This window comes from Xiphophorus hellerii, chromosome 14, assembly GCF_003331165.1.
Source record: "Xiphophorus hellerii strain 12219 chromosome 14, Xiphophorus_hellerii-4.1, whole genome shotgun sequence".
Taxonomy (NCBI): domain Eukaryota; kingdom Metazoa; phylum Chordata; class Actinopteri; order Cyprinodontiformes; family Poeciliidae; genus Xiphophorus; species Xiphophorus hellerii.
The window spans coordinates 24,347,470-24,371,890 of record NC_045685.1 but is presented as its reverse complement, the minus strand read 5'-3'; the positions used below and the strand labels follow the sequence as shown (position 1 = coordinate 24,371,890).

General features: G+C 35.7%; 6 protein-coding genes and 1 long non-coding RNA gene across 21 annotated transcripts in view; 3 read left to right on the top strand and 4 right to left on the bottom strand.

Moving 5' to 3' along the window:
- The window catches only part of LOC116733095 (oocyte zinc finger protein XlCOF6-like), a 778,765-nt gene that overhangs the window by 10,228 nt on the left and 744,116 nt on the right, over positions 1-24,421 (top strand). The window lies entirely within an intron of this gene.
- The window catches only part of LOC116733104 (gastrula zinc finger protein XlCGF8.2DB-like), a 570,370-nt gene that overhangs the window by 995 nt on the left and 544,954 nt on the right, over positions 1-24,421 (top strand). Inside the window, exon 2 of one of the 7 annotated variants that reach the window (XR_004341941.1) lies at positions 22,708-22,806. The exons of 5 other annotated variants lie outside the window; for them this stretch is intronic. The gene's annotated coding sequence lies outside the window, so the exon portion shown is untranslated. Of the gene's footprint in view, positions 1-1,668; positions 1,828-22,707; positions 22,807-24,421 lie in introns of those variants that run through there. One more of the 7 variants, XR_004341940.1, reaches the window with a different exon arrangement.
- The window catches only part of LOC116733103 (immunoglobulin superfamily member 3-like), a 919,724-nt gene that overhangs the window by 377,075 nt on the left and 518,228 nt on the right, over positions 1-24,421 (bottom strand). The gene's annotated exons all lie outside the window — the stretch shown is intronic.
- LOC116733131 (butyrophilin-like protein 8) overlaps positions 1-24,421 on the top strand; it is a 766,651-nt gene that overhangs the window by 388,046 nt on the left and 354,184 nt on the right. The window lies entirely within an intron of this gene.
- On the bottom strand, positions 4,413-6,740 carry LOC116733115 (gastrula zinc finger protein XlCGF57.1-like). Its single transcript, XM_032583847.1, has one exon. The coding sequence runs from the start codon at positions 6,711-6,713 to the stop codon at positions 5,394-5,396; it is 1,320 nt and encodes a 439-aa protein (XP_032439738.1). The 5' UTR covers positions 6,714-6,740; the 3' UTR covers positions 4,413-5,393.
- LOC116733161 (uncharacterized) lies at positions 6,857-9,273 on the bottom strand. Its single transcript, XR_004341959.1, has 2 exons — positions 8,964-9,273; positions 6,857-7,033 (listed from the first exon to the last, which is right to left on the bottom strand). It is a non-coding gene; the product is annotated as an uncharacterized LOC116733161 (long non-coding RNA).
- LOC116733127 (gastrula zinc finger protein XlCGF8.2DB-like) lies at positions 11,785-13,487 on the bottom strand. Its single transcript, XM_032583863.1, has one exon. It carries the CDS (start codon positions 13,410-13,412, stop codon positions 12,387-12,389), a length of 1,026 nt encoding a protein of 341 aa, XP_032439754.1. The 5' UTR covers positions 13,413-13,487; the 3' UTR covers positions 11,785-12,386.

Sequence of the window (24,421 nt, the reverse complement as noted above, 5' to 3'; positions counted from 1 at the left end):
AGTCTGTTAAGTGTTGATTGAAAAATGAATATTGAGCATATTAAAACTCATGTAATTTTAACAGTGGGTAAGTTGTTTTAAAGCTATAGACTCAAAATTAATGCCAGGAACAATGACAACAATGGTTCTTGGCTTCTGAACAGAGAAAACAAATGGTTTGAAGGAAGGATGAAAGACTCTTTGCCAAAAACAGAAAAAATCAACTCTGAACTGAGGGTGAAGGTTACAACTTTATCTGCAAATTTGAATGAACTGAAGAGGATGGACCTCCATGAATTAAAAAGAGAAAAAGAGTCAGGTTACAACACCAAGTTGCTGAACTGCAAAACTCCTGCATGGGAGTCAATAATGGAGGTAAAAGTATTTGTGCCCTGTAACCGAGAAGTTTAAGTTTCCAAAAAAAATCCTTCGAGTTTTTTAATTGTAGATTTTCTTTCATATTTCACAAATACAAAACAGCAGTTACCTCTTCAAATTCTTAACAACAAGACACAAATCATAGTCTTTGAGTCACACTTTAAAAAAATATCTTAGTTTTGTCCCTAAATATCCAAAACAAATGGTGGAAAAGAATTTTGCACACTTGTGTCAAGACAAATCACTCACTACATTTAATATCTTCAAGCTGCTGCAGTTTAAAACGTTTCTTCTTTTAGCTCAGGTAGAATGACCAAAATAATTGAAACACATTTCAATAATGTTCAGTTATGTTTATTTGTATCCACATTTCAGCCACAAGAAAGTTCAAAGTGCTTAACATCATAAAAATACAAAGTCATAAAAACACACAGTGAATAATTGAAACATTATATTTTCAGGTATCAACAATCATTGAATCGATGAAATTCTCCTTCCATTGTCGCCACTTGAGTTATTGTAATCACTGCTTTATACAGTCAGTAAAAGCACACCAGTTTTTTATTTTGTTGTAATTTATGTCTTTACATGTCATTTTGTTGGCTAAGCCTCTAGTTTGTACTTGTGATGCTTCTGTGCTTTCTCGTTTGAAATCCTCTTCTCCATCTCTCCAGGCTTTCTCCATGCCTCAGTTTTAATTTTATAACCTGAGTTTAGGTGGTTTGATAACATTGTTATCTCGATTCTCCATGTTCTTTGCCACTTCAGTTGCTGAGTTGTGGACGTGTTTCATCCTCATAAGATTCCCTGAGATTAGCTGAGTTTAGGGTCTGGAAGTTGATCTTCTTTCCTCTCAAAACCCGACTTCAGTGTATTTAGACGTCACTGTTTCAGCACGTCCAGTGGTAATTCTGGTCTAATATTACAGTTTTCCAATCCAGCATCAATCCTTCCTATTGTCGGACCATTACTTAATCATTTCTTAGTCTGCAAGTTTCAATAGCTGAGATTAAAAAGCACTTTAGAGTTTTGATTTATTCTTTCTATCTGAGTATTTTATGTGTTGTATATTCTGTATCTAAAGAGAGAAAAGAAATTTTTTGGAATATTCACTAGGGAGATACTAGGATAGTGTTTGCTCACCCAGAAAAATTAACTCAACTTTCATCTTGTTGAGTTAATTTTTCAAACTTAAATGTTTACATTTTAGAATATTCAAAGGAAACCATGTTTAGATGCATCAATGGATTAAAATCAAATTTTGATCTTTGATTGATATTTCAAAGCTTTCATTTTTTTTCTTTTGTCCAGATTTATCTAAAGAGGAGGTTCTCAATGAACCCAGCAACCAGGGGGAAAACTCCACTTTAGATCCAAAGAAACCAGAACATCTGCAGATAAAACAGAAACAAGAGGAACCAGAACCTCTGCTAGGAATACAGAAACAAGAGGAACCAGAACCTCTGCAGATAAAACAGAAACAAGAGGAACCAGAACCTCTGCTAGGAATACAGAAACAAGAGGAACCAGAACCTCTGCAGATAAAACAGAAACAAGAGGAATCAGAACCTCTGCAGAGAATACAGAAACAAGAGGATCCAGAACCTCTGCAGAGAATACAGAAACAAGAGGAAACAGAACATATGCAGATAAAAGAGGAACCAGAACCTCTGCAGATAAAACAGGAACAAGAGGAAACAGAACCTCAAGAGTTCAAAGAGGAAGAGAAGCAACTCTGCATCAGTCAGGATGAAGAGCATCTTGTGCTGAAACAGGAGACTGATGACATTTTGTTGATGCCTTCTAAAGTGCAAAGAATCCACAATGAAACAGAACCACAGAGGAACCAACTCATCTCTCATGACTCTGCTGAGGATGACAACCAGGATCAGGAAGGAAGCAGTTCTGACGATCCAGAAAAAAAGAGAGATGAAGAACAGAAACAAAAAGAGAGATGTCAGAAAAAGAAACAGCAGAAAAGTAAAACTGACAGTTCAAAACAAAAAAGGCAAAAGAAAGCTCACCCAGACCAAAAATTACATTCCTGTAAAATTTGCAATAAAACCTTTTCTGTAAACAATACTCTGACTCAACACATGAAAATTCACACAGACGGAGAACAGTTCACCTGTTCAATGTGTAGAAAACAATACAGTTCAAAGGACGCTTTAAAGAAACACATGAGATATCATCTTGATGTGCCTTACACATGTACGATCTGTAAAAAAGTATTTCCCAGTAAAAATGTTTTAATTGATCACATGCAGACTCACATGGGTAAGAAGGGACATACATGTGTGACCTGTGGAAAACATTTTGATTTCAAAAATAAGTTAAATGTTCACATGAGGAGTCACACAGGCGAGAGGCCTTTTCCATGTACACGCTGTGACCAAAGGTTCCGCAGTAAACACAATTTAATCTGTCACATGAGGTCTCACACTGGTGAGAAGCCTTTTTCATGTAAGATCTGTGGAAAACACTTTGGTTACCAAGGTTATGTAAATATTCACAAGAGGATTCACACGGGTGAGAAGCCTTATTCATGTAAGATCTGTGGAAAAAGTTTCACTCAAACCTCTACTCTTTCTGTACACATTCGAACTCACAGGGAATTAAAACTTTATTCTGTGTGATTTGTGGAAGACCTTTCCAGTTTAAATCTAATTTACTTTTTCATATGAGAACTCTCACAGGTGAGAGACCTCTCTTGTGTGACGTGTGGAAAAAGTTTCACTCGGATAAGCAATTTCACTGTTCACATGAAAGAGCACATGGCATAATTTGAACCTTGAATATCAATATTCTCAGTTACTTGCTGTTTGAAAGCGCAGTAATTATAGCTGGGTGACATTTTGTAAATGTAACAGCTTTGTTAAAAAAAACATTTCAAATGGATTTAGCTGAAATACTTTGAAGAAATAATCTTTTTCTGGTAGTTTTAGATTTTCATTTAAATGTTTATTTTTAAGTGAGATTGTCTCCACATTAATTGTTTCTTAATAAAAGTGAATTTGAATGCATTTAGAGTCATTGTAGATTTGTTGCACTTGTGCTTTGTTTTACTTTAATGATTTTGGTTAGTGGATAGATGCTAGCTGTTACTGAATGCAATGTTTGCGCTGGTAGGTTACAAACTGATTGGAAACATACTTGTCTATATTTGAATCTGAATATCAGTTTTTTATTATGTTGTCTTTGTTGCTCAAAGAATAGTGTCGTTAATTTATAAATCACTGAACAACTTAGCACCACAATACATTAAAGAGCTGCTGTTGTCATAGCAACCCTACAAGTCTTCTGGTTCTGGTCTGCTCTGCATCCCCAGAACCAGAACCAAACGGGGAGAAGCAGCATTCAGCTTCTATACACCACAAATCTGGAACAAACTTCCAGAAAACTGTAAAACAGCTGAAACACTGAGTGCCTCTAAATCTCAACTAAAGACCCACCTGTTTAGAGTTGTATTCGAAATGTAATCAATAACGAATTTAATGATGTAACTTGACTGAGTGTCATGTTTTGATTTTATGATTCTATGTTGCATGACTTTGTGTTTTTGTGTTATGATGTAAACCTCTTTGAAATGCCTTGTTTGTGAAATGTGCTATACAAATAAAATTTGATTGATTTGATTCAGGACAAAAATAAACATTGTTGCTGAATCTCTGCTCTGTGTTTATTACCAGTATCTGTAATTTCCTGTAAATAAAACTGATGATCTTAAAGAATCGACCTGAAACTTCAAACTCATCAACTCTTAAAAAAACCAAACCTGAAAACTGGATCAGGAACCAGGGAGGAACAGATGGGCTCTACTGTGGACTGCTGCAGTTTATATATATATGAAGGTTTTCCTGATTGACTTTGTTTCAAACTGAAGGTTTTATTCCAGTCTCTGTTTCTAGCCAAATCATTTACAGTTTCCATGAACGTCTGAAGCAGAATTCAAAGAGGCCGGGGTTGTAAGTATGTAAATCTATTCTGTCACACAGTCTTCTACTAAACAGACAAAAGAAAAAGACAATTATTGTGGTAAATAAACTTTATTATATTTGAAATTCGATCCAGATCATCAATACCTTTTCTATTATCCAAAGCATAAAAATCATATCAAAGAAAAACTGACAAAAAAAGACTTGGGTAAAAATTATAATTCACAGTAACTAAGAAGAATATGCAGATTTTTAAACAAAAAGGAAAAACATGTCAGATTTCATCATTATTTAGCACAATTTCCTTCCTCAATCAGAACCTTTTAGAAAAATAAATGGTGGATGATATTTAGATTCAAGTTTAGAAAACATTATTACTCTCAAAGGGCCATTAATTTGTGACCCTACAAGCACATGCAGTAACAGGTAACATATCTATTTCATCCAATCATTAAAATAAACCAAATAAGAACAAAGGATAAACACAAAATAAAGACTCCAAAACGTTCCAAGTCTAAATCTGAAAGCATTAAATCCGTTGCTCCTTTAAGAAGCTACAAATATCTCACTTATCCTCTTTAAAAAAAATAATGCTAACATAAAACTGCTAGAATAAAGTGAATGTTTTAGTGTTTTAACTAAATCTCCCATTTGAAATGCGTTTTAAACAAAGCTGCTACAATTAAATATGCAATACAGTTTTAATTACTCTGTTTCCAAACAGCAAATTACTAAGAATTTTGGGTTCACATTATGCCATCAAACTGAGTTCTCATGTGAACGGTTAAATTTCTTTTTTCTGCGATGCATCGACTGTAGTTTTCTTGCCGATCGCCGACGACCAGTCTTTAAAAAACCTGATGTACCATTTTGAATTTTGGGCAACACCAATTTTTTTGTCTGAAATGTCAGTAAATGTAGCAAGAAACTTGCTGAGCTGGCAACTGTAGAGTGACTATTGTGAATTACGAATGTGCAGACATAACTTTTGACTAATAGTCAAACCTCTCACGGGAGAGCAGAAGAGGACAGTCTGTGATTATTGGCTGATCACAGATCTCCAAAAATTAAGAAAAGTGACACTGATAAATCAGTGCATCCCTACTTCTCACCTGTGTGAATTTTCATGTGAGCAGTAAGATTTTTTTTATGAGAGAAACTTCTTTTACAGGTCCCACACGAGAAAGACTTCTCGCATGTGTGAGTTCTCATGTGAGAAGCTAAATGGTATTTTTGAGCAAAACTTTTTGCACAGATCCCACATGAGAAAAGCTTCTCACTTGTGTGAGTCATCATGTGCTGACGTAAACCAGATCGACATGTAAAGGCTTTTCCACAATTCCCACATGGAAAAGGCTTCTCACCTGTGTGAGTTCTCATGTGAGCAGTTAAATGTATGTTACGAGAGAAACGTCTTCCACATGTGCCACAAGAGAAAGGCTTCTCACCCATGTGAGTTCTCATGTGAGCAGTTAAAATTGTTTTACGAGTGAAACTTCTTCCACATGTCCCACATGAGAAAGAATTTTTGCCCGTATGAGACTTCATGTGAGAAGTTAAACGGTGTTTTCCAGCAAAACTTTTTCCACAGGTCTCACATGAGAACGGCTTTTCACCTGTGTGAGTTCTCATGTGATTAACTAAGTCAGATTTATTCAAGCAATTTCTTCGACCGGTGCTACAAGAGAAAGTTTTCTCACCCATGTGAACTCTCATGTGAACAGTTAAACTGTTTTTATGAGTGAAACTTTTTCCACAGGTCCCACATGAGAACGGCTTTTCACCTGTGTGAACTCTGATGTGACTAACCAAGTCAGGTTTCCTCCGGAAACTTTTTCCACAGGTCCCACATGAGAAAGGCTTCTCACCTGTATGAATCGTCATGTGATCAAGTAACTGAGATTTAGACGCAAAACTTTTTCCACAGGTTGTGCACATGTAAGGCTTCTCACCTGAGTGAATTCTCATGTGTCTGTTTAAAGTGCCATTTAGATGGAAACTTTTTCCACAAGCAGCACATGTGAATGGTTTTTCACCTGTATGAATTCTCATGTGATTAGTTAAACGACTCTTGTAACGGTATCTTTTTCCACAGGTTAAACATATGAAAAGTTTCTTAGCCATTTGAGTTGTCATGTGCGTCATGAAGGAATTGTTTTGAGAAAAGGTTTTGTCACAAATTTTACTAGAATATAGTTTTTGGTTTGGCTGAGCTTTCTTGTGTGTTTTCTGTTTTGAAGTCTCAGTCTCCTGTTTCAGCACAAGCTGCTCTTCATCCTGACTGATGCAGAGTTGCTTCTCTTCCTCTTTGAACTGTTGAGGTTCTAGTTCCTCTTGCTCCTGTTTCATCTGCAGAGGTTCTGGTTCCTCTTTCTCCTGTTTCATCTGCAGAGGTTCTGGTTCCTCTTCCTCCTGTTTCATCTGCAGAGGTTCTGGTTCCTCTTCCTCCTGTTTCATCTGCAGTGGTTCTGGTTCCTCTTCCTCCTGTTTCATCTGCAGAGGTTCTGGTTCCTCTTCCTCCTGTTTCATCTGCAGAGGTTCTGGTTCCCCCTGCTCCTGTTTCATCTGCAGAGGTTCTGGTTCCTCTTGTTCCTGTTTTATCTGCAGATGTTCTGGTTCCTCTTGTTCCTGTTTTATCTGCAGATGTTCTGGTTCTTCTTGATTTAAAGTGGAGTTTTCCTCCTGGTTGCTGAGCTCATTGAGAACCTCCTCCTCTTTACACGCCCACCGTTGTGGGAGCGCTGGACAAAAAGACAAAAAAAAAAGCTTTTAAATGTGAGTCCAACAATGAAAAATTCACTTTAATTTATTGATGCATCTAAACAGGACTTTAGATGCATCTAAAGTCCTGTTTAGATGCATCTAAACAGGATGCATCTAAATGCATCCTGTTTAGGATGCATTTAGATGCATCCTAAAAAAGGGTTTTTTTAGGGTTTTCTAAAACCCTAAAAAAGGGTTTTAGAAAAGGGTTTCTAAAAACCCTTTTCTAAAAAAGGGTTTTAGAAAACCCTTTTAAGGGTTTTCTAAAATAACAAACTCAACAAATGTACGTCTTCTGAACAGAATGGAACTAGATGTGAGTCAATATATTATATCCTGGACTTCTGGGTGAACAAGCAAGGTGGCAATAGTTTTTCCTGGTAGCCCCGAGACAAATTTTCCAAAAAAGCCTTTTTCCTCTATGTAGAACTATATGGTTGCTGCCTTCAATAGAACCAGCTCCCTCTTCTACATCACTCCATAGCTTCTCCCTCCAAAACTGCAGACACAGCGCCTTGCGAAAGTATTCGGCCCCCTTGAACTTTTCAACCTTTTGCCGCTTTTCAGGCTTCAGAAATAAAGATCTAAAATTTTTATTACTTTGTGTAAAATCAACAAGTGGGACACAATCTTGAAGTGGAACAAAATATATTGAATATTTTATACTTTTTTAGCAAATGAAAAACTGCAAAGCGGGGCGTACAATATTATTCTGCCCCTTTACTTTCAGTGCAGCAAACTCACTCCAGAAGTTCAGTGAGGATCTCTGAATGGTCCAACGTTATCCTAAATGACTGGTGCTTATAAATAGAATCCACCTGTGTGTAATCAAGTCCTCATATAAATGCACCTTCATATAATAAATAATCTGGGGACTGGCTTTTCCCCAGATTATTTAATCTAACAGCCATTCGACTACCTGTTTTATGGATTCGAGTATGACAACAAATACCAAAATAAAAATAGTCTTCAGCGAACTTGTGTGCTTGCATTAACAAAATAAAATCCCGCCATAGTTTACCAGTAATAAAACAGAGATGCCTTCCAGTGCCAACACTTGGAAATATGCAGTTCGGCCAGCGAATCTTTAAGACGTTAACTCCTCTGAAAGATCTGCTTCGTCCAAACCGGGGTGTTACATCATATTCTGTGACCTTTGTACATTGTGACTGTAGGAGGCGCTGTTGCAGCTTTACGCCATCCTTTCTATACTTATGGACACAGAATATGATAGCGCTTGTCATGTAATGGGACCACTCTGTAAAATAAATATTTAAACCAAACCGTTTCTGCTAACTCTCTCCTTCCTCAGTAACTATCTGACCATTAGTATTGTGACGTTACTTTTTATAATTTGGAAGAATAATAAAATAATATTGTCGTTGGTTTTCACAATTATTCAAGAAAAGAAAATAATTGTTTTTTTAATTAATTTGATTGCACTTTTAGCAAAGCTTTTTTTATTCACAAATGTACATTTAATAAAAATATTTCTTGTTTAGAGACTTTTAAAATGGACCCGTTTAACTACTTTCAGCTACTCTTTCATTCAAACGTCGGTAAGGCAATTAATACACTCAGTGTATTGCCTAACTTCAATTTATGTACATGATGTTGCAATAGCCCCTGGCCGATGTTACTAGTTTTGTAAGGCATATTGTTTTTGTATATTTAGTGTACCTAGTTCTTTTAAAAAAAAAGAAGAAGAAGAAGTCATAATTCAGGTCACAACTGATCATTCTAAAGCTAAATATGTAATGTTTTCATTACATATTTAGAGGATTTATTATTCAGAGTCTTGGTTTGGTGTAACACTCCTTTAAATAGGTTTACGAGTTCAGCGTAGCCACAAAGAGCTTTATCTAACTTGTCTCATCAATATTATTAAAAAGTAAAGGTTTTTCATACATATTCTGTGTACGTTTATCCTCGGTATCCGGGTAAAATCCATCAGTCTGCGCTGATCCTCCATCTTTTCCTCCATCTTGACGTTGATTTGTTTAAACTCTGTGAATGTTTCTCCAGCAGGAGTTACCTGCTCGTTGATAAACTCTCTCTGAGGCGGAACTGAAGATATTTTCACTGAAAACACGGAAATATTTACCGAAAACACCAAACTCGTCTTCAGACAACCGTCTCACAAAAGAAAAGCTAATGCTATCCCGTATGCTCTGTTTTTATCTTTCGTGTGTTTCACTCTGGCTGTACTGAAGCAACAGTAAACGAATTTTAGTTCCGCTTTGAATTTTCCGCTTTGAGACTCCTCTTTTAATATACTGTTTTATTAAATAAATGAGTGTTTTTGAGATGTCCATTGTTAGCGTAATTTTAGAAAATAGTTTTTTTTAGTTGTTTGTATAGTTTTGTGTGGAAATATTGGCCTATTTAACAGCAAAGTTACGTTCATGTGACTCTTATTGTATTTTCAACCTATTGGAAATTAGTCAGGGTTTAGATGAGAACGGACAATTCTACCATTTTCAAGGTTTTGATGATCTTTGTAAGTCAGAAATGTTGGTTTGTGATAACTCGAGACCAAGAATAAGTATTGAGTGTCAGATTAGATTGAAACAACACTGACCATGAAATTTTGCAATAATTAATAAAGTGCTGCTTGAGTGAACATCACTTATGTCTGCTAGGTATCTAAGAGTGATAGTTCATTAGAGCAGGGGTCCCCAACCTTTATAGTGTCGCGGACCGGTCAGCCCTTCGGCACCGGTACCGGTCCGTGGACCAGTGGTTGGGGACCACTGCATTAGAGTAAACTCCTTTTCATTTATTTTTTTCAGTATCTCAGTTCAGATCAGTGTATATATAATAATTACACACAGACTAATGTTTTCAAGCTTTTTCAGTTAATTATGACGTTTTATGCTTTTTATTAATTAGATTTTTAGATAGATAGATTTTTATTAGAGACTCAGAGTCCAAATTACGTAAAAAAGAAAACAAGACGATAAAAGAATAAAAAGTACAATAAAAAACAACTCCTAACCATTCAGAAGGCAATCATACCAATGTCTCCAGAGTATAGATGAGTATTTTACTGCACTATATTTAACATTAGTCAACAGTAGGATAATTCTATTATTAGACTCGTTTAACGACAAATAAATTTATGCATAAGCTTTCTTAAAACAGCCATCAAAGTGATGATGCAAGCAGATACAAACAGTTCACTGGCTCTGGTCCATCTGGGTTTATTTAACAAAAGTCATAGTGCATCATTATAGGCCACCTTCAATCTTTGAAGACTGGCATTTTTAAAATAGCACTACAAATGTGGAGTAAACAGTGATGTACAATATGAACTAAACATTGTTTTGAATGAAAGCTTTATTTATTAAATTTTTTTTAAATATTACACTTCTAATGTTTAAACTGCGACAGACTGGCAACCTGCACAGGGTGTACCCCGCTTCTCGCCCGAAATGTCTCGTTGGAGATAGGCACTCCTCCTGACCCCATTAGGGAGGAGTGTAAGAAAATGGATGTTTAATAAAAAAACATTTTATATCAGAAATGTGGCACAGAAGCACCTTCATTCTGCCACCTACTGACAAGAACCTGATACTACACCTACACTGTTTCAGCTAACACAGCTGTTGTAGAAAACAGTGACTCGGCTATTTTTCTGCAATCTGTGCTTCTGAAAAAATTTCAATGGATTTCAAATATTCATATGCTGGAGTATGTTTAAACAGTCATGTTCAATAAGATGGAATATTAAGTTTATTTCAGTAGCTCAGTCAGTTCAGTGAGTGAAACGTGATTAGAACATTACACCAACAAATAAAAAAATTTTATTTCAGAAATGTGGGTTTGAAGTCAGTTATCCAAAAGGCTTTTTTAATCTTACAAAATAACCTCATTGGAAAGTATAATTCATTGAGTGCAAGTCTTCTTAGTCCATATAACAGTGCCTAAACTTATTTTTGCACATCAGGTTGTAGTTTATAGGTTCTGATATAGTTTTAAAACTAAATGGTTTACGACCTCAGTTATTTTAGAGGAACATATAGTTCTGTTGTTTTTCCTGACTATTCTGTGGAAAATAAAATATCAAAAATAGAACCAGAAAAATATAATTGTAGTTTAAGCACATTATTTAAATTCATTTGCATAGATTTTATTTTTCCTCTATAGAAATATTGCATAGAAGTATGAAAATAACCAGAAACACCTTCACGTTATACTGATGAGATTTACAAACAGATTAAAGACAAGATAGGAATTTTTTGGGAACTCAAAGACTCAGGAATAATCTGTTCCAGCAGGAGGAAATAAATAATTAGAATGATAAATTATGGCTCATATTTTGTGTTCTCTTTTATTTGTATAAATATAGAACAAAGTCTATTAAGTGTTGATTGAAAAATTAATATTGACTTAATTAAAATTCATGCAATGGTAAGGAAGAAGAGACAGGCTCTGTGGACTGCTGCTGTTTATTTATATATATATATATATATATATATATATATATATATATATATATATATATATGAAGGTTTTCCTGATTTACTTTGTTTCAAACAGAAGGTTTTATTCCAGTCTTCTACTAAACAGAAAAAAGAACATGACCATCTTTATGATACTTTATTATCTAAAATTATATAAAAACTTTCAATCATTTTCTATCTGAAATTCAATCCATATCATCAATACATTTTCTAAGCAGAAAAATCATTAAAACCATGTCAAAGAAATGCATCCATTTCTCCAAATCATTGAAATAAAACAAAGTACAAAGTATAAACACAATAAAGGTTTCAAAATTTTAGAAGTCTAAATATTAAAGCATTCAAACTCATTGTTTCTTTAAGAGACAATCTCTTCCTTAGTTTCATTAAATAAAATGGAAATATAAAATTGCCAGAACAAAATGTGTCGGTTGCAATTACTCCACTTCCAAACAGCAAGTTACTGAGAATCTTACTTGAGGTTCACATTGTGCCATCAAACCTGTGTGAGTTCTCATGTGAACGGTTACATTTCTAATGAGTGAAACATTTTCTACAGGACCTACAAAAGAAAGGCTTCTAACCCGTGTGAATCTTCATGTGATGACGTAAACTGGATCTACACACAAAACATTTTCCTCACTTTTCACTAAGGGTGCACCGATTGCAAAAGTGCAGACATGACCTGGTGGGCCGGTGTAATAGTCAAACCTCTCAACGGAGCAGAAGACAAAAGCTCAGGTCAATAAAATTGGGGGATCAGATCGGCTTCACATGCATGTTTCTGCTGATCACCAATGTCCCAAAATTAAGGAAATCAACATAGATTAATCGGCTGGCTGATAAATCAATGCATAGCTACTACTCACGTGTGAATTCTGATGTGAGAAGTTAAAAGGTATTTTTTAGTGAAACTTTTCCCACAGATCCCACAGGAGAAAGACTTCTCTCTTGTGTGTCTGTTCATGTGAAGAAGTAAAAATGACCTAAAAGGAAAACATTTTCCACAGGTCCCACATGAGAAAGAATTATCTCCTGTATGAGTCTTCATGTGAAAATGTAAAAGGTATTTTACAGCAAAACATTTTCCACAGGTCGCACATGAGAAAGGCTTCTCACCTGTGTGAGTTCTCATGTGAATAACTAAGTGAGATTTATACAACCAATTTCTTCCACAGGTGCCACAAGAGAAAGTCTTCTCACCTGTATGAAATCTCATGTGAGCATTTAAACTTTTTTTATGAATAAAACTTTTCCCACAGGTTCCACATGAGAACGGCTTCTCTTCTGTATGAATCATCATGTGAGCAGTTAAGCTGTTTTTACGAGTTAAACTTTTTCCACAGATCTCACATGAGAAAGGCTTCTCACCAGTGTGAGTTCTCATGTGAATATTTAAACTTTTTTTATACGGGAAACTTTTTCCACAAGTTCCACATGAGAAAGGCTTCTCACCTGTGTGAGTTCTCATGTGAACAACTAACTGAGATTTAAACAAGTAATCTTTTCCACATATGCCACAAGAGATCATCTTCTCACCTGTGTGAAATCTAATGTGAGCAGTTAAAGTTTTTTTATGACTGAAACATTTTCCACAGGTCCCACATGAAAAAGGCTTCTCACCCGTGTGAACTCTCATGTGAACAGTTAAACTTTTTTTATAAGTGAAATTTTTTCCACAGGTCCCACATGAGTACGGTTTCTCACCTGTGTGAACTCTGATGTGACAAGTCAAGTCAGATTTCCTCCGGAAACCTTTTCCACAGGTCCCACAAGAGAAAGGCCTCTCACCTGTATGAGTCGTCATGTGATAAAGTAACTGAGATTTAGACGCTAAACCTTTTCCACAGGTTGTGCACGTGTAAGGCTTCTCACCTGAGTGAGTTTTCATGTGTCTGTTTAAAGTGCCAATCTGATGAAAACTTTTTCCACAAGTTGCACATGTGAACGGTTTTTCATCTGTATGAATTCTCATGTGATCAATTAAACGACTCTTGTAAGGGTATCCTTTTCCACAGGTTGTACATGTGAAAGATTTCTTGGCTGTGTGTGTTCTCACGTGTATCATGAAGGAATTATTTCGAGAAAAGGTTTTATCACAAATTTTACAAGAATATAGATTTTGGTTTGGTTGAGTTTTCTTGTGTGTTTCTTTTTCTGAAGTCTCAGTTGTGCCTTTCTGCTGTTTGTTCACCAACATGTCATCAGTCTCCTGTTTCAGCACAAGATGCTCTTCATCCTGACTGATGCAGAGTTGCTTTTCTTCGTCTTTGTACTGTTGATGTTCTTGATCCTCTTGTTCCCGTTTGATCTGCAGAGGTTCTGGTTCCTCTTGTTCCGATTTTATCTGCAGAGGTTCTGGTTCCTCTTGTTCCTCTTTTATCTTCAGAGGTTCTGGTTCCTCTTGTTCCTCTTTTATCTGCAGAGGTTCTGGTTCCTCTTGTTCCCGTTTTATCTGCAGAGGTTCTGGTTCCTCTTGTTCCGGTTTTATCTGCAGAGGTTCTGGTTCCTCTTTTATCTGCAGAGGTTCTGGTTCCTCATGTTCCCGTTTTATCTGCAGAGGTTCTGGTTCCTCTTGTTCCGGTTTTATCTGCAGAGGTTCTGGTTCCTCTTGTTCCAGTTTTATCTGCAGAGGTTCTGGTTCCTCTTGTTCCTCTTTTATCTTCAGAGGTTCTGGTTCCTCTTTTATCTGCAAAGGTTCTGGTTCCTCATGTTCCCGTTTTATCTGCAGAGGTTCTGATTCTTCTTGATCCAAAGTGGAGTTTTCCTCTGGGTTGCTGAGTTCCTCCTCTTTCCAGCATTGTGGGAGATCTGGACAAAAAGACAAAAAAAAAGCTTGAATATGTGAGTCAAACAATGAGCCTTACACTTTCATTAACAAAAATTAAAATAAAAATATTCTTCAGCGAACATGTGCGCTTTCATTAAAAAATAAAATCTCCGCCGCAGTTCATCTTTTTTAGCGATATTTTCTTGCCATTTGTGATATTAATTGGAAACGTGTTTTATGGATTTTCCGTAGAGATACTTAGTAGAAAGATGCGCTGCGAGAGTCTGGGGCTGTCCTTTTCACATTCTGCCAGTGAAAAGCTTTTTCACAGCTTGAGCACCTGGTGATCGCGTAGCTTAATCCACCGGATGGTTTGAGTTCTTTCATAATAGGCGACCATGTATTTTATTTTTTTGGTAATAAATTCCTCCACTTTTGGACTTTTGTGTACACTGAAATGTGCTGTTATTATTCAATGATACAAAGTTTTGTTTGAGGGGAAAAAAACCAACAGAACTTAAACAATAATAAATATAAGAATACGCTCTAAGAAAAACATAATTAAATGAATATTTTAAACACTTACTCATTAAGCTCTTACCAGTAGTTTCTTGTACTGATAGATTAGAGATTAGAGAGTCATGGATCTTAAACTTTGATTTTTAAATTTTTTTTTAAGGTTTTGTTGGCTGTATTGGCCTTTAATAACAGTTTTTAGACACGAAAGTCGGTTGCGACAGAGAGGGAAAACGTGCAGCAGAGGTCATAATCCTGGTCAGTTTTGAATAACTAATAAAATTAGAGAGGCCTCCTACAAAATTATGCATGGATACTATTTGCCAATCAGTATATGCAAAAAGTCAAAAAGGAAATTAACATAAAATGCTCACTATTTTCACCCCGAAACCTTTTTGGCTTTGCATTCATATAAAAAAAAAGTTTTGTGGAGATGTCGTTTATAATCGATAATATATATAAAGATTTTGTTTTATGTAGAGACAATTAACCTTAGTTTTCACAATTGTTCGAGAAAAGGAAACATATTTTTAATTAATGTTATTGTATTTTTAGTAAAGTTTTTTTAATCACAAATGTAAATTCAATAGAATAATTCCTCGTTTTGTGACTTTTAAAATTGAAGTAATTAACTAATTCCTGTTACTCTTTCAATCAATCCATCAGTCAATCAACCAAACATTAGCAAAGCAATATAGACGCTCAACAAGGCGTCTAAGTATTCATGTCTGTGGTCTCATCCGTATCAGTAAAACATGAAGGTGTTTCGTACCTATTCGGTGTAAGATGATCCTCGGTATCCGGCTGAAATCCATCAGTCTGCGCTGATCCTCCATCTCTTCCTCCATCTTAACGTTGATTTCTTGACACTCTGTGAATGTTTCTCCAGCAGGAGTTACCTGCTCGTTGATAAACTCTCTCTGAGGCGGAACTGAAGACATTTTCACTGAAAACACGGAAATATTAGCTAAACCTCAAACTCTTCAAGCCAACGTCTAACAAAGGAAAAGCTCTGATTTTATCTTCCCCGCCTTCTTATTCTTCTTCTTCTTCTTCTTCTTTTTTATGGCGTTTGGCAAACAACTTATTGATGTGCATTACCGCCATCTACTGGAAAGGAGTGTGGATCGTGATGCTACATATATATTATCCCCCACGAATTAATAAAATAATAATAATAATAATAATAATTATTATTATTATTATTATTATTATTATTATTATTATTATTATTATTATTATAAAACTTATATGCTTTTTAACAATTTCGTTTTCTTAAGGTAATTTATTAAATAACAAAAATATTCAGAAATCTTCCCGTGTTTCAGTGTGGCTGTACTGAAGAAACTGTGAACGATTCATTAGTTCCGCTTTAAATCAACTCGTTTAATATACAGTATTACTTAGTAAATTAAAATATAATTGAAATGTTTATTTATTTTATTTTCTCTATTAACCCTATTACAACACAGTACATTGAATAATGACTCACAGACTGATGTTTTAAAACCTTGTATTTCTGTTTATTTTAATTAATTTCTGGTTACATCTAATGAAGACTTGACATTAAATTAATAAAAACATTTTACTTCATAAATGTAGGCTTAAAGAGAACAATGCTTATTACCTGCTTAAATTGAGTAACCACAGATACCCTTGATCTCAATACCACATTTTCTCTCATATTTTAATTTATTGAGTAGATCTGCTGAATTAGAACAAAACACGTACAGTTATTATATCGGCAGATAAGATTGTAGTTTGTAGGTTCTGATTCATTTTAAAGTTAAACAGTATGAGGCCACATGTGGTTTAGAGTATTGTATTTAACTGGAACATTTTAAATATAATTGAAAAAAACCGTCTTACAACAGAAACTTTTGGATACCTGACTTCAAACCCACATTTCTGACATAAAATGTTTTTATTTGCTGGTCTGATTCCATGTTATTGAACATGACTGTTTAAACATACTCCAGCATATGAAATCCACTGAAATGAATTCAGAAGCACAGATTGTAGAAAAATAGCCGAGTCACTGATTTCTACATCTGTTGCAGCTGAAACAATGTAGGTGTAGTATCAGGTTCTTGTCAGTAGGTGGCAGCATGAAGGTGCTTCTGTGTCACATTTCTGATTTAAAATGTTTTTATTAAACGTTGGAAGTTTAATATAAACATTTTATATAAATCTTTAGTAAATGTGTTAAAAACATAAAACTTAATAATTAACTGAAAAAGCTTGAAAACATTAGTCTGTGTGTAATTATTTTATATACTGCGTTTCACTCAGGTGAACTGAGGTACTGAACGAATAGTAATGGAAAAACTTAAATGAATAACAAAGTTTACTCTAATGAGCTATCACTCTTAGTTACCAAGGAGACATAAGTCATTTTCACTCATTCAGCATTTTATTAGTTATTGCAACAACATCATCAGTGTTTTTTCCAGACTGATCTATTCTCACTAAACATTCCCTCCCTACGTATACTTGGTCTTGAATTATCAAGCAAGCAGTATGCAAGCGTTATGTTTTACCACCATACAATAAGAGTCACAACCCCAGTTTACACATATAACTAAAAGAGACTATTTTCTAAATTTCCACTAACAATAAACCTATCAATAAAGTTTGTATTTTTTTAACAAAGAGAAGAATCACAGCAGAAAATTCAAAGCGGAACCAAAAATCATTTCCTGTTTCTTCAGTACAGCCAGAGTGAAACACACAAACTATAAAAACAGAACACGCGGGACAGCCTTGGCTTTTCTTTTGTTAGAAGACGGTTTGAAAACAGGTTTGGTGTTTTCAGTGAAAATGTCTTCAGTTCCGCCTCAGAGAGAGTTTATCAACGAGCAGGTAACTCCTGCTGGAGAAACATTCACAGAGTGGAAAGAAATCAACGTTAAGATGGAGGAAGAGACGGAGGATCAGCGCAGACTGATGGATTTTACCCGGATACCGCAGATCATCTTACACCGAATAGGTACGAAACACCTTCATGTTTTACTGATTAGTCATTTTAAAGAGAGTTTTTAGACAGATAAATCATCGTTGTGTTCGGAAACATATTTAAGGAATCAGCTCAAATTGTAAATATTAAGCAGAAGTAGAAAATGCTTGAAGAAATTTAACCGGGGCCTGCCAAAGTGGGCCCGTTAGTTTGGACCCAGCAATGCTGTTTACATATTCTTAACTCGTTGGCGCATTATTATCTATTGTATAAACGTAATAATTATATTGCATAAATATGATATTTTCATGTCCAGGAGGTGGCGATAATTTGCTTGTAGTGCAGCATAATGAAGGTTAGTACAGGGGCTAATAGGAGTTGGTCAAGTTTTCCTTCATGTTTGGTCTAAAACAGAGAGATACTGATGCTGGTTTGCATTGTAGTTGAAATCAGCAATAGTATGCGCACTGTGAGCTGGATCCAAATAGCTGTTGCCGTTATTCAGCTATTGTTTTGTGTAACAAAAAATTTAAAAAAATAAAAAACTGAACAGAAAATGTTCAGCAAAGACATCTGAGCCTCTGTTATGACTGAAGAAGCTTTCATTCTGTTATAATCGCCCTTTAGCCGTTTCCTGAATCAGAAGCTACAACCAGAAGCCAACTTCAGCTTCGTTCAAGGCGGTCAGTTAGGATCGCCACTCGCATCCAAAATCAACAGAAGGGAAGATAGTGACAAAAGACGACACTAGATTCTGTTTAAGGGATCCATGATTAGTTGTAGCAATAGATTTTATTTGGGAAAAATTTATTTTAGATGTAAAAACAATACAGTAATGGTACTGTAGGTCATTTAATTTTTATAGATTTTAATAAAATATTGTCACAGGAACGTCGCCATGTTGTTCACGTTGCAATGCACTCTGGGTAAATGACGTCAAATGGTCCAACTGCCTGGCTCCTCCAGCCAAAACAGTGATGAATAACGTTATTAAGCCTTTTCAAACTGAACTGAAGCTTGTTGAAATCACAAGAGGTGAGTGGATAGACTGAACACGGCGGGTGGCTGAGTAGTTAACGGTTACAGTGTAAATGTAGCTTTACGGACAAACCGCACAATAAATTTCATATCATCCAGGTTTTACTAATGATACAGGTTAAAGAGAGTTTTTAGACAGATAAATAATAGTTGTGTTTCGGAAACCTATTTAAAGAATCCACTCAAATTGTAAATATTAAATAGAATGATCAACTTTGACCTGAACTGTTTACTATTCATCAATATCTAAATTACAGTTTGTTGATCTGTGACAGTCTTATCTTTACTCAAAGTGCTGTTTAAAGTTGGGTTTAAAATTATTATTTTTAATTATGTTTGTGTGTAATCTATTTGTTTTTGTTTTTCTTCTCTCTATATCAAATTACAATTTATACTTTGTGTTCATGGTGTAAATATAAAACTAAATATATTGTTTATTAGATTAAGTGTGAGTTTATAAAAATTCAGGATTTTTACCATATACTTTTAGCCTTTAATTTAGTGACTGATTACGTAATATAGTTGATGAAACCTTCAGGTTTGAAAACTCTGGGTTTTTCCCAGTGTATTACAAGCCTGGCGGGTGACCAGGCTAAGTATTCTTTGTTTATTAGTTTTAGTTGTTTTTTGACACACCAATAATAGTGATAGCAAAGACTGGTTAAAGCAGGGATTGCCCAAAGTTGGTTCTCGAGGGCCGAGACGTTTTAGTCCTGCAGGTTTTAGTTTTCTCCATGGTGGTACCAACAACCTTTTTTCAGCATGTCAGTGTTCTTCTTAGGCCTTTAATGAGCCATCATTTGATCCAGGTGCGTTAAACCAGGGAGAGATCTAAAACATGGAGGGTGCCGGGCCTCTAGGACCGACTTTGGACGGGTTAAAGAGTCTCTTTGGTGAAATAGTTGGAAGTAGAGGTGTGTCGATCGATCGGCCACCGATCACAGTCGGCCGATTTTCGTGAAACAGTGTATGATCGTGATTGCCGATCACTAAAACCGATCACATCTATCTCTCTTCGCAGCCTGCGTGTGCAGCTTATCTCCTCTTTTCTTCACGCTGCACAAGCGCAGCAACAAATCCTGTCATGTGGAACTTTAACGCTCTGAGAGCGAATGGGGACGTTTGCATGTTGCGCCAGAAAAATACTTCAGATGTGAAGCACGTCAAAAATACAGCAACACAACTAATCTAATATCACATTTAAAAAACAAGCACCTGACGGAGTTTTGCTATATTGAAGCTCAATGCAGGAAAGAAAAAAAGACATTCGAGGCGGCCAGACTCAGGTAAAGCAGCGCACAACTACCAACACTCTCCCGGATGAGTGTGACAGTCAGAAAGCTAAGCAAATAACCTGAAAAATAATTTAAGTCAATGAGCTGGTGGTGTAAAAAGATAGTTCTGCTCTCTCTCTTGGACCGCCGCTACGCGCTACTTGTAGTAATAATTCACAGACGAAGCGCCGCTCAACCTCCAGCCGGCAGTGAACTCTCACACCGAACGTCTGCTTAAAGCTGCAGCTTGTAACTTAAAGATTTTACATAAAACTTTCGCTATGTCCTCCTAACATAAGACAGATAATCTCTGAAAATAAATCGATCTTCTCATCCTCCTCACTGAGTTCTGCAGAATTACTCAGCTCAGTCAGAAACAGCCAATCAGAACCAGTGCAGAACAATTAGCTGTGCTCTCAGGAAGTTTTGATTTAATAACTCAGGATTGTTTATTTTGATGCAATTTGCATTTGACTTTGAATGAATGTTTTCCTCTTGTACTTGACATTGATATAAGCAGATTTATTTGACTTATGTATAATTTATGGTACTGAGATCCTTACTGCAGCTTCTGATTCAGGAAATGGCTAAAGGGTGATTATTATGAAAGCTTCTTCAATCAAAGCGGAGGCTCAGATGTCTTTCCTGAACAACTTCTGTTCTGATGTACATAATACAGGATTTCCAAAGCTTAAAGCTAACGGACATCAAAATTTGATTTGAGAAACTGGTTTTAGCTTCTCATATTGTATAATTTTTGTTATTGTGCACCAAACAATAGCTGAATAATGGCAACAGCTGTTCGTAACCTAGTAACTGAAATAAACAATTAGTAGCAAACTAATATTCTATTGAGAATAAAACATCGGCTTGTGAAATTTTAATGACACTGCATTTTACATTAAGAAGACAAATATCCTAAGTCTTATGGATTTAGGATAAACACTAAAAATAGTGCTTGTAGGAGCTATTTATCTACTGTACTTTCAGTTAAATCTTAGAATTTAGATTATTTAGTTTATTTTTATTTTTTCCTTATTTTCTAGTTAATTTATAATCAGAATTTTTGTTTTTAATTTGTTATTTAAGAATAAATAACAACCTAAATTTAAAATTTGGTTAGTAATTCACTTAATTAGTTAATTTCAGTTTGGGATGTGGGTGTTTCACGATATAAATCGTAAGGTCATCATAAGGTTTTTTACCAGTCACTTCAGTCATCAGTCATTCATCAGTCAACCAGTCAGAGAACAGGTGCAGGAATCAGAGCAGGAGAACCAGCAGAGTCCTGTGACGCCTGTAACATGTTTTGTCTGAATACAAAATAAAACAAAGAACTGCATTTTAATCTTTCAGACTGCTTAAGCCAGAACCCACGGTGCATAAGGTGACTATTTGAGTTGGATTCACCTTTTGTTTGATCACCTTTAAGTCTTAAGCTTTTTGATATTTGAATTTGAGTTTTGGACAAATAGTCTCTACAGTGCTTCCTGTTTTTAAGGTGAGGTTTTTATCAAGTAAAAGTCACACTTAGACCTTTACGTAAGTGGGATAAAGTTTTGTCTTAAATGAGTCGTCATCTTTAATGGGTCATTGAACCGATTGCAACTTTCTCGCAGATCATAGATTATCAATCTATAAAACGTTTGATCTGCCAATTTCGATTTTAGCCAAGGCCATTTTTTTTAATTGAAATGTCGCTAAATATGGGAAGAAAGTCTCTGAACCGGTCTAACAGTGGGGTCACTGTTGATGACTACCAGCTTGCAGACATGACCTGGTGGGCCGGTCTATCAGTCAAACCTCTCGCTGCAGAGCAGAAGAGGAAAGTGGCTGATTTTTAGACCTTTGCTGAAGTAGAAAAGATCAAAGGATGAGATTGGCTTCACATAAATATCGACTGATCATCGATCTCCTAAAATTGAGGAAATTGGTGCGAAATTGGCTCGATATTGTGTTGGTAGTAAAAATATTGTAGAGGTATTAAAAAAGGTAGTAAAAAGTAGTAAATTCAACTCTGGGAATTTGTAAATGTTTCAATAATTATATAATTGTCCATTTTCACATTTCATATTTAATCTTCCAAATTGTCCAACATTCATGGGAAAAATTTTTCAATAGGATCATTTTGCCATTATTTTCTGCATGTTAACAACAATCACCCCACTGTTACCAATTTGGCTGTGACTAACAGGAAAGTAAACCTGAGATTTAGTCGTGCTTTTGAAAGTTTGTGTTGAGTGTGTGAGTGGAGCAATGTCTGACAATATTAGTGGGTGAGATTAAAAAACACTGTAGTGTTTCGCTTTAGGCATTTTATGTCACTCTTTAATGTGATATGTATCCTGTAGCTACAGGGAGGATGAAAACTTCTAACATTTGTCAGGAAGCCACTAGATTAAGCTATCGCTATCGTGTTTGCTCACCTGGAGGTCCATAATATCATATTTTGACTCTCATCTAGTTCCATTCTAATCAGAAGAACCTCATTGGTTGAGTTAATTTTCATTCTTGTAAGATTATCATTTTAAAATAACCCAATAAAATCCTGTTTTGATACATCAAGAGATTATAGTGAAGGATTTCTAGTTTGATTGACATTTAAAGTCTTTTGTTTTGTCTTTTTGTCCAGATCTCCCACGATGTTGTGTGTGTAAAGAGGAGGAGGTTCTCAATGAAACGGAACCACAGAGGAAACAACTCATCTCTCATGACTCTCCAGACGCTGAGAACCAGGATCAGGAAGCAAACAATTCTGAAGACCCGGGAATAAACAGATACGGAGAACAGAAACAAAAGGAGAAATATGAGAAAACTAAAGAGCAGAAAGGCAGAACTGACACTTCAAAACAAAAAAAGCACAAGAAAGCTCACGCAGGGCAAAAATTATATTCTTGTAAAATTTGTGATGAAACCTTTTCTCAAAACAGTAACTTGATGAGACACATGAAAACTCACACAGGAGTAAAACCTTTCACTTGTTCAACCTGTGGGGAAAGTTACAGACAAAAGGATGATTTCATTCATCACATGAGAATTCACACAGGTGAGAAGCCTTTCTCTTGTGGGACCTGTGGAAAAAGTTTCACCCGTAAAAATAGTTTAACTGTTCATATGAGAATTCACACAGGTGAGAAGCCTTTCTCTTGCGGGACCTGTGGAAAAAGTTTCACCCATAAAAATAATTTAACTGTTCATATGAGAATTCACACAGATGAGAAGCCTTTCTCTTGTGGGACCTGTGGAAAAAGTTTCACCCGTAAAAATAATTTAACTGTTCATATGAGAATTCACACAGGTGAGAAGCGTTTCTCTTGTGGGACCTGTGGAAAAAGATTCACTCTAAATGGACATTTAACTGACCATATGAGAATTCACACAGGTGAGAAGCGTTTCTCTTGTGGGACCTGTGGAAAACGTTTTTCTCTAAAATGTAATTTGAATGTTCACATGAGAATTCACACAGGTGAGAAGCCTTTCTTTTGTGGGACTTGTGGAAAAAGTTTCTCTCGAAATGATGATTTAAATAATCACATGAGTATTCACACAGGTGAAAAGCCTTTTGCTTGTGGTACCTGTGGAAAGAGTTACAGTTATAGAACGACTTTAACTCAGCACATGAGAATTCACACAGGAGAGAAGCCTTTCTCTTGTGGGAACTGTGGAAAACGTTTCTCTCAAAAAGAAACTTTAAATAATCATGTGAAAATTCACACAGGTGAGAAGCCTTTCTCTTGTGGAACCTGTGGAAAAAGTTACAGTGCAAAAAGGAATTTAATTCAGCACATGAGTATTCACACAGGAGAGAAGCCTTTCTCATGTGGGAACTGTGGAAAACGTTTCTCTCGAAAAGATACTTTAAATAATCATGTGAAAATTCACACAGGTGAGAAGCCTTTCTCTTGTGGGACCTGTGGAAAAAGTTTCAGGATGAAAAAACAATTATTTAAACACAAAGATTCATATGGGTGCAAAACAGTGACGGATGGTGAGTTTCATAGCTGGTGAGGCACTGACTTACAATGTATAAAAACAGACACAATGCATGTTGTTACAAAAATTTTGCGCATGCATACAACACTGTAGAGCGATAAGACCATCCTTTTACATGTCATCCGTAGCTGTGTTTTGTAGGTGAAACTTAGAAATGTAGGTATTATGTGTTGTTATGTTGCTGTACGGTGTTATAAGGTCTTGTTCAATGTGCCCCTTTTTAATTTTGAGCCCCTGCCCGTCCAAAGGTCTCTGCACGGCCCTGTTCATATGTATTGTAAGATGTATTATTTTTACCCCCTAGCTTGGTAGTTCCCAGAGTGCTAATGTTGTTTGCAGCTAACTTACTGCTG

Excerpts from the sequence above, each read along its gene's own strand:
- LOC116733115 (XM_032583847.1), bottom strand. The coding sequence starts at position 6,713 with ATGAAACAGGAGGAAGAGGAACCAGAACCTCTGCAGATGAAACAGGAG.
- LOC116733127 (XM_032583863.1), bottom strand. The coding sequence starts at position 13,412 with ATGAAAACTCACTCAGGTGAGAAGCCTTACACGTGCACAACCTGTGGA.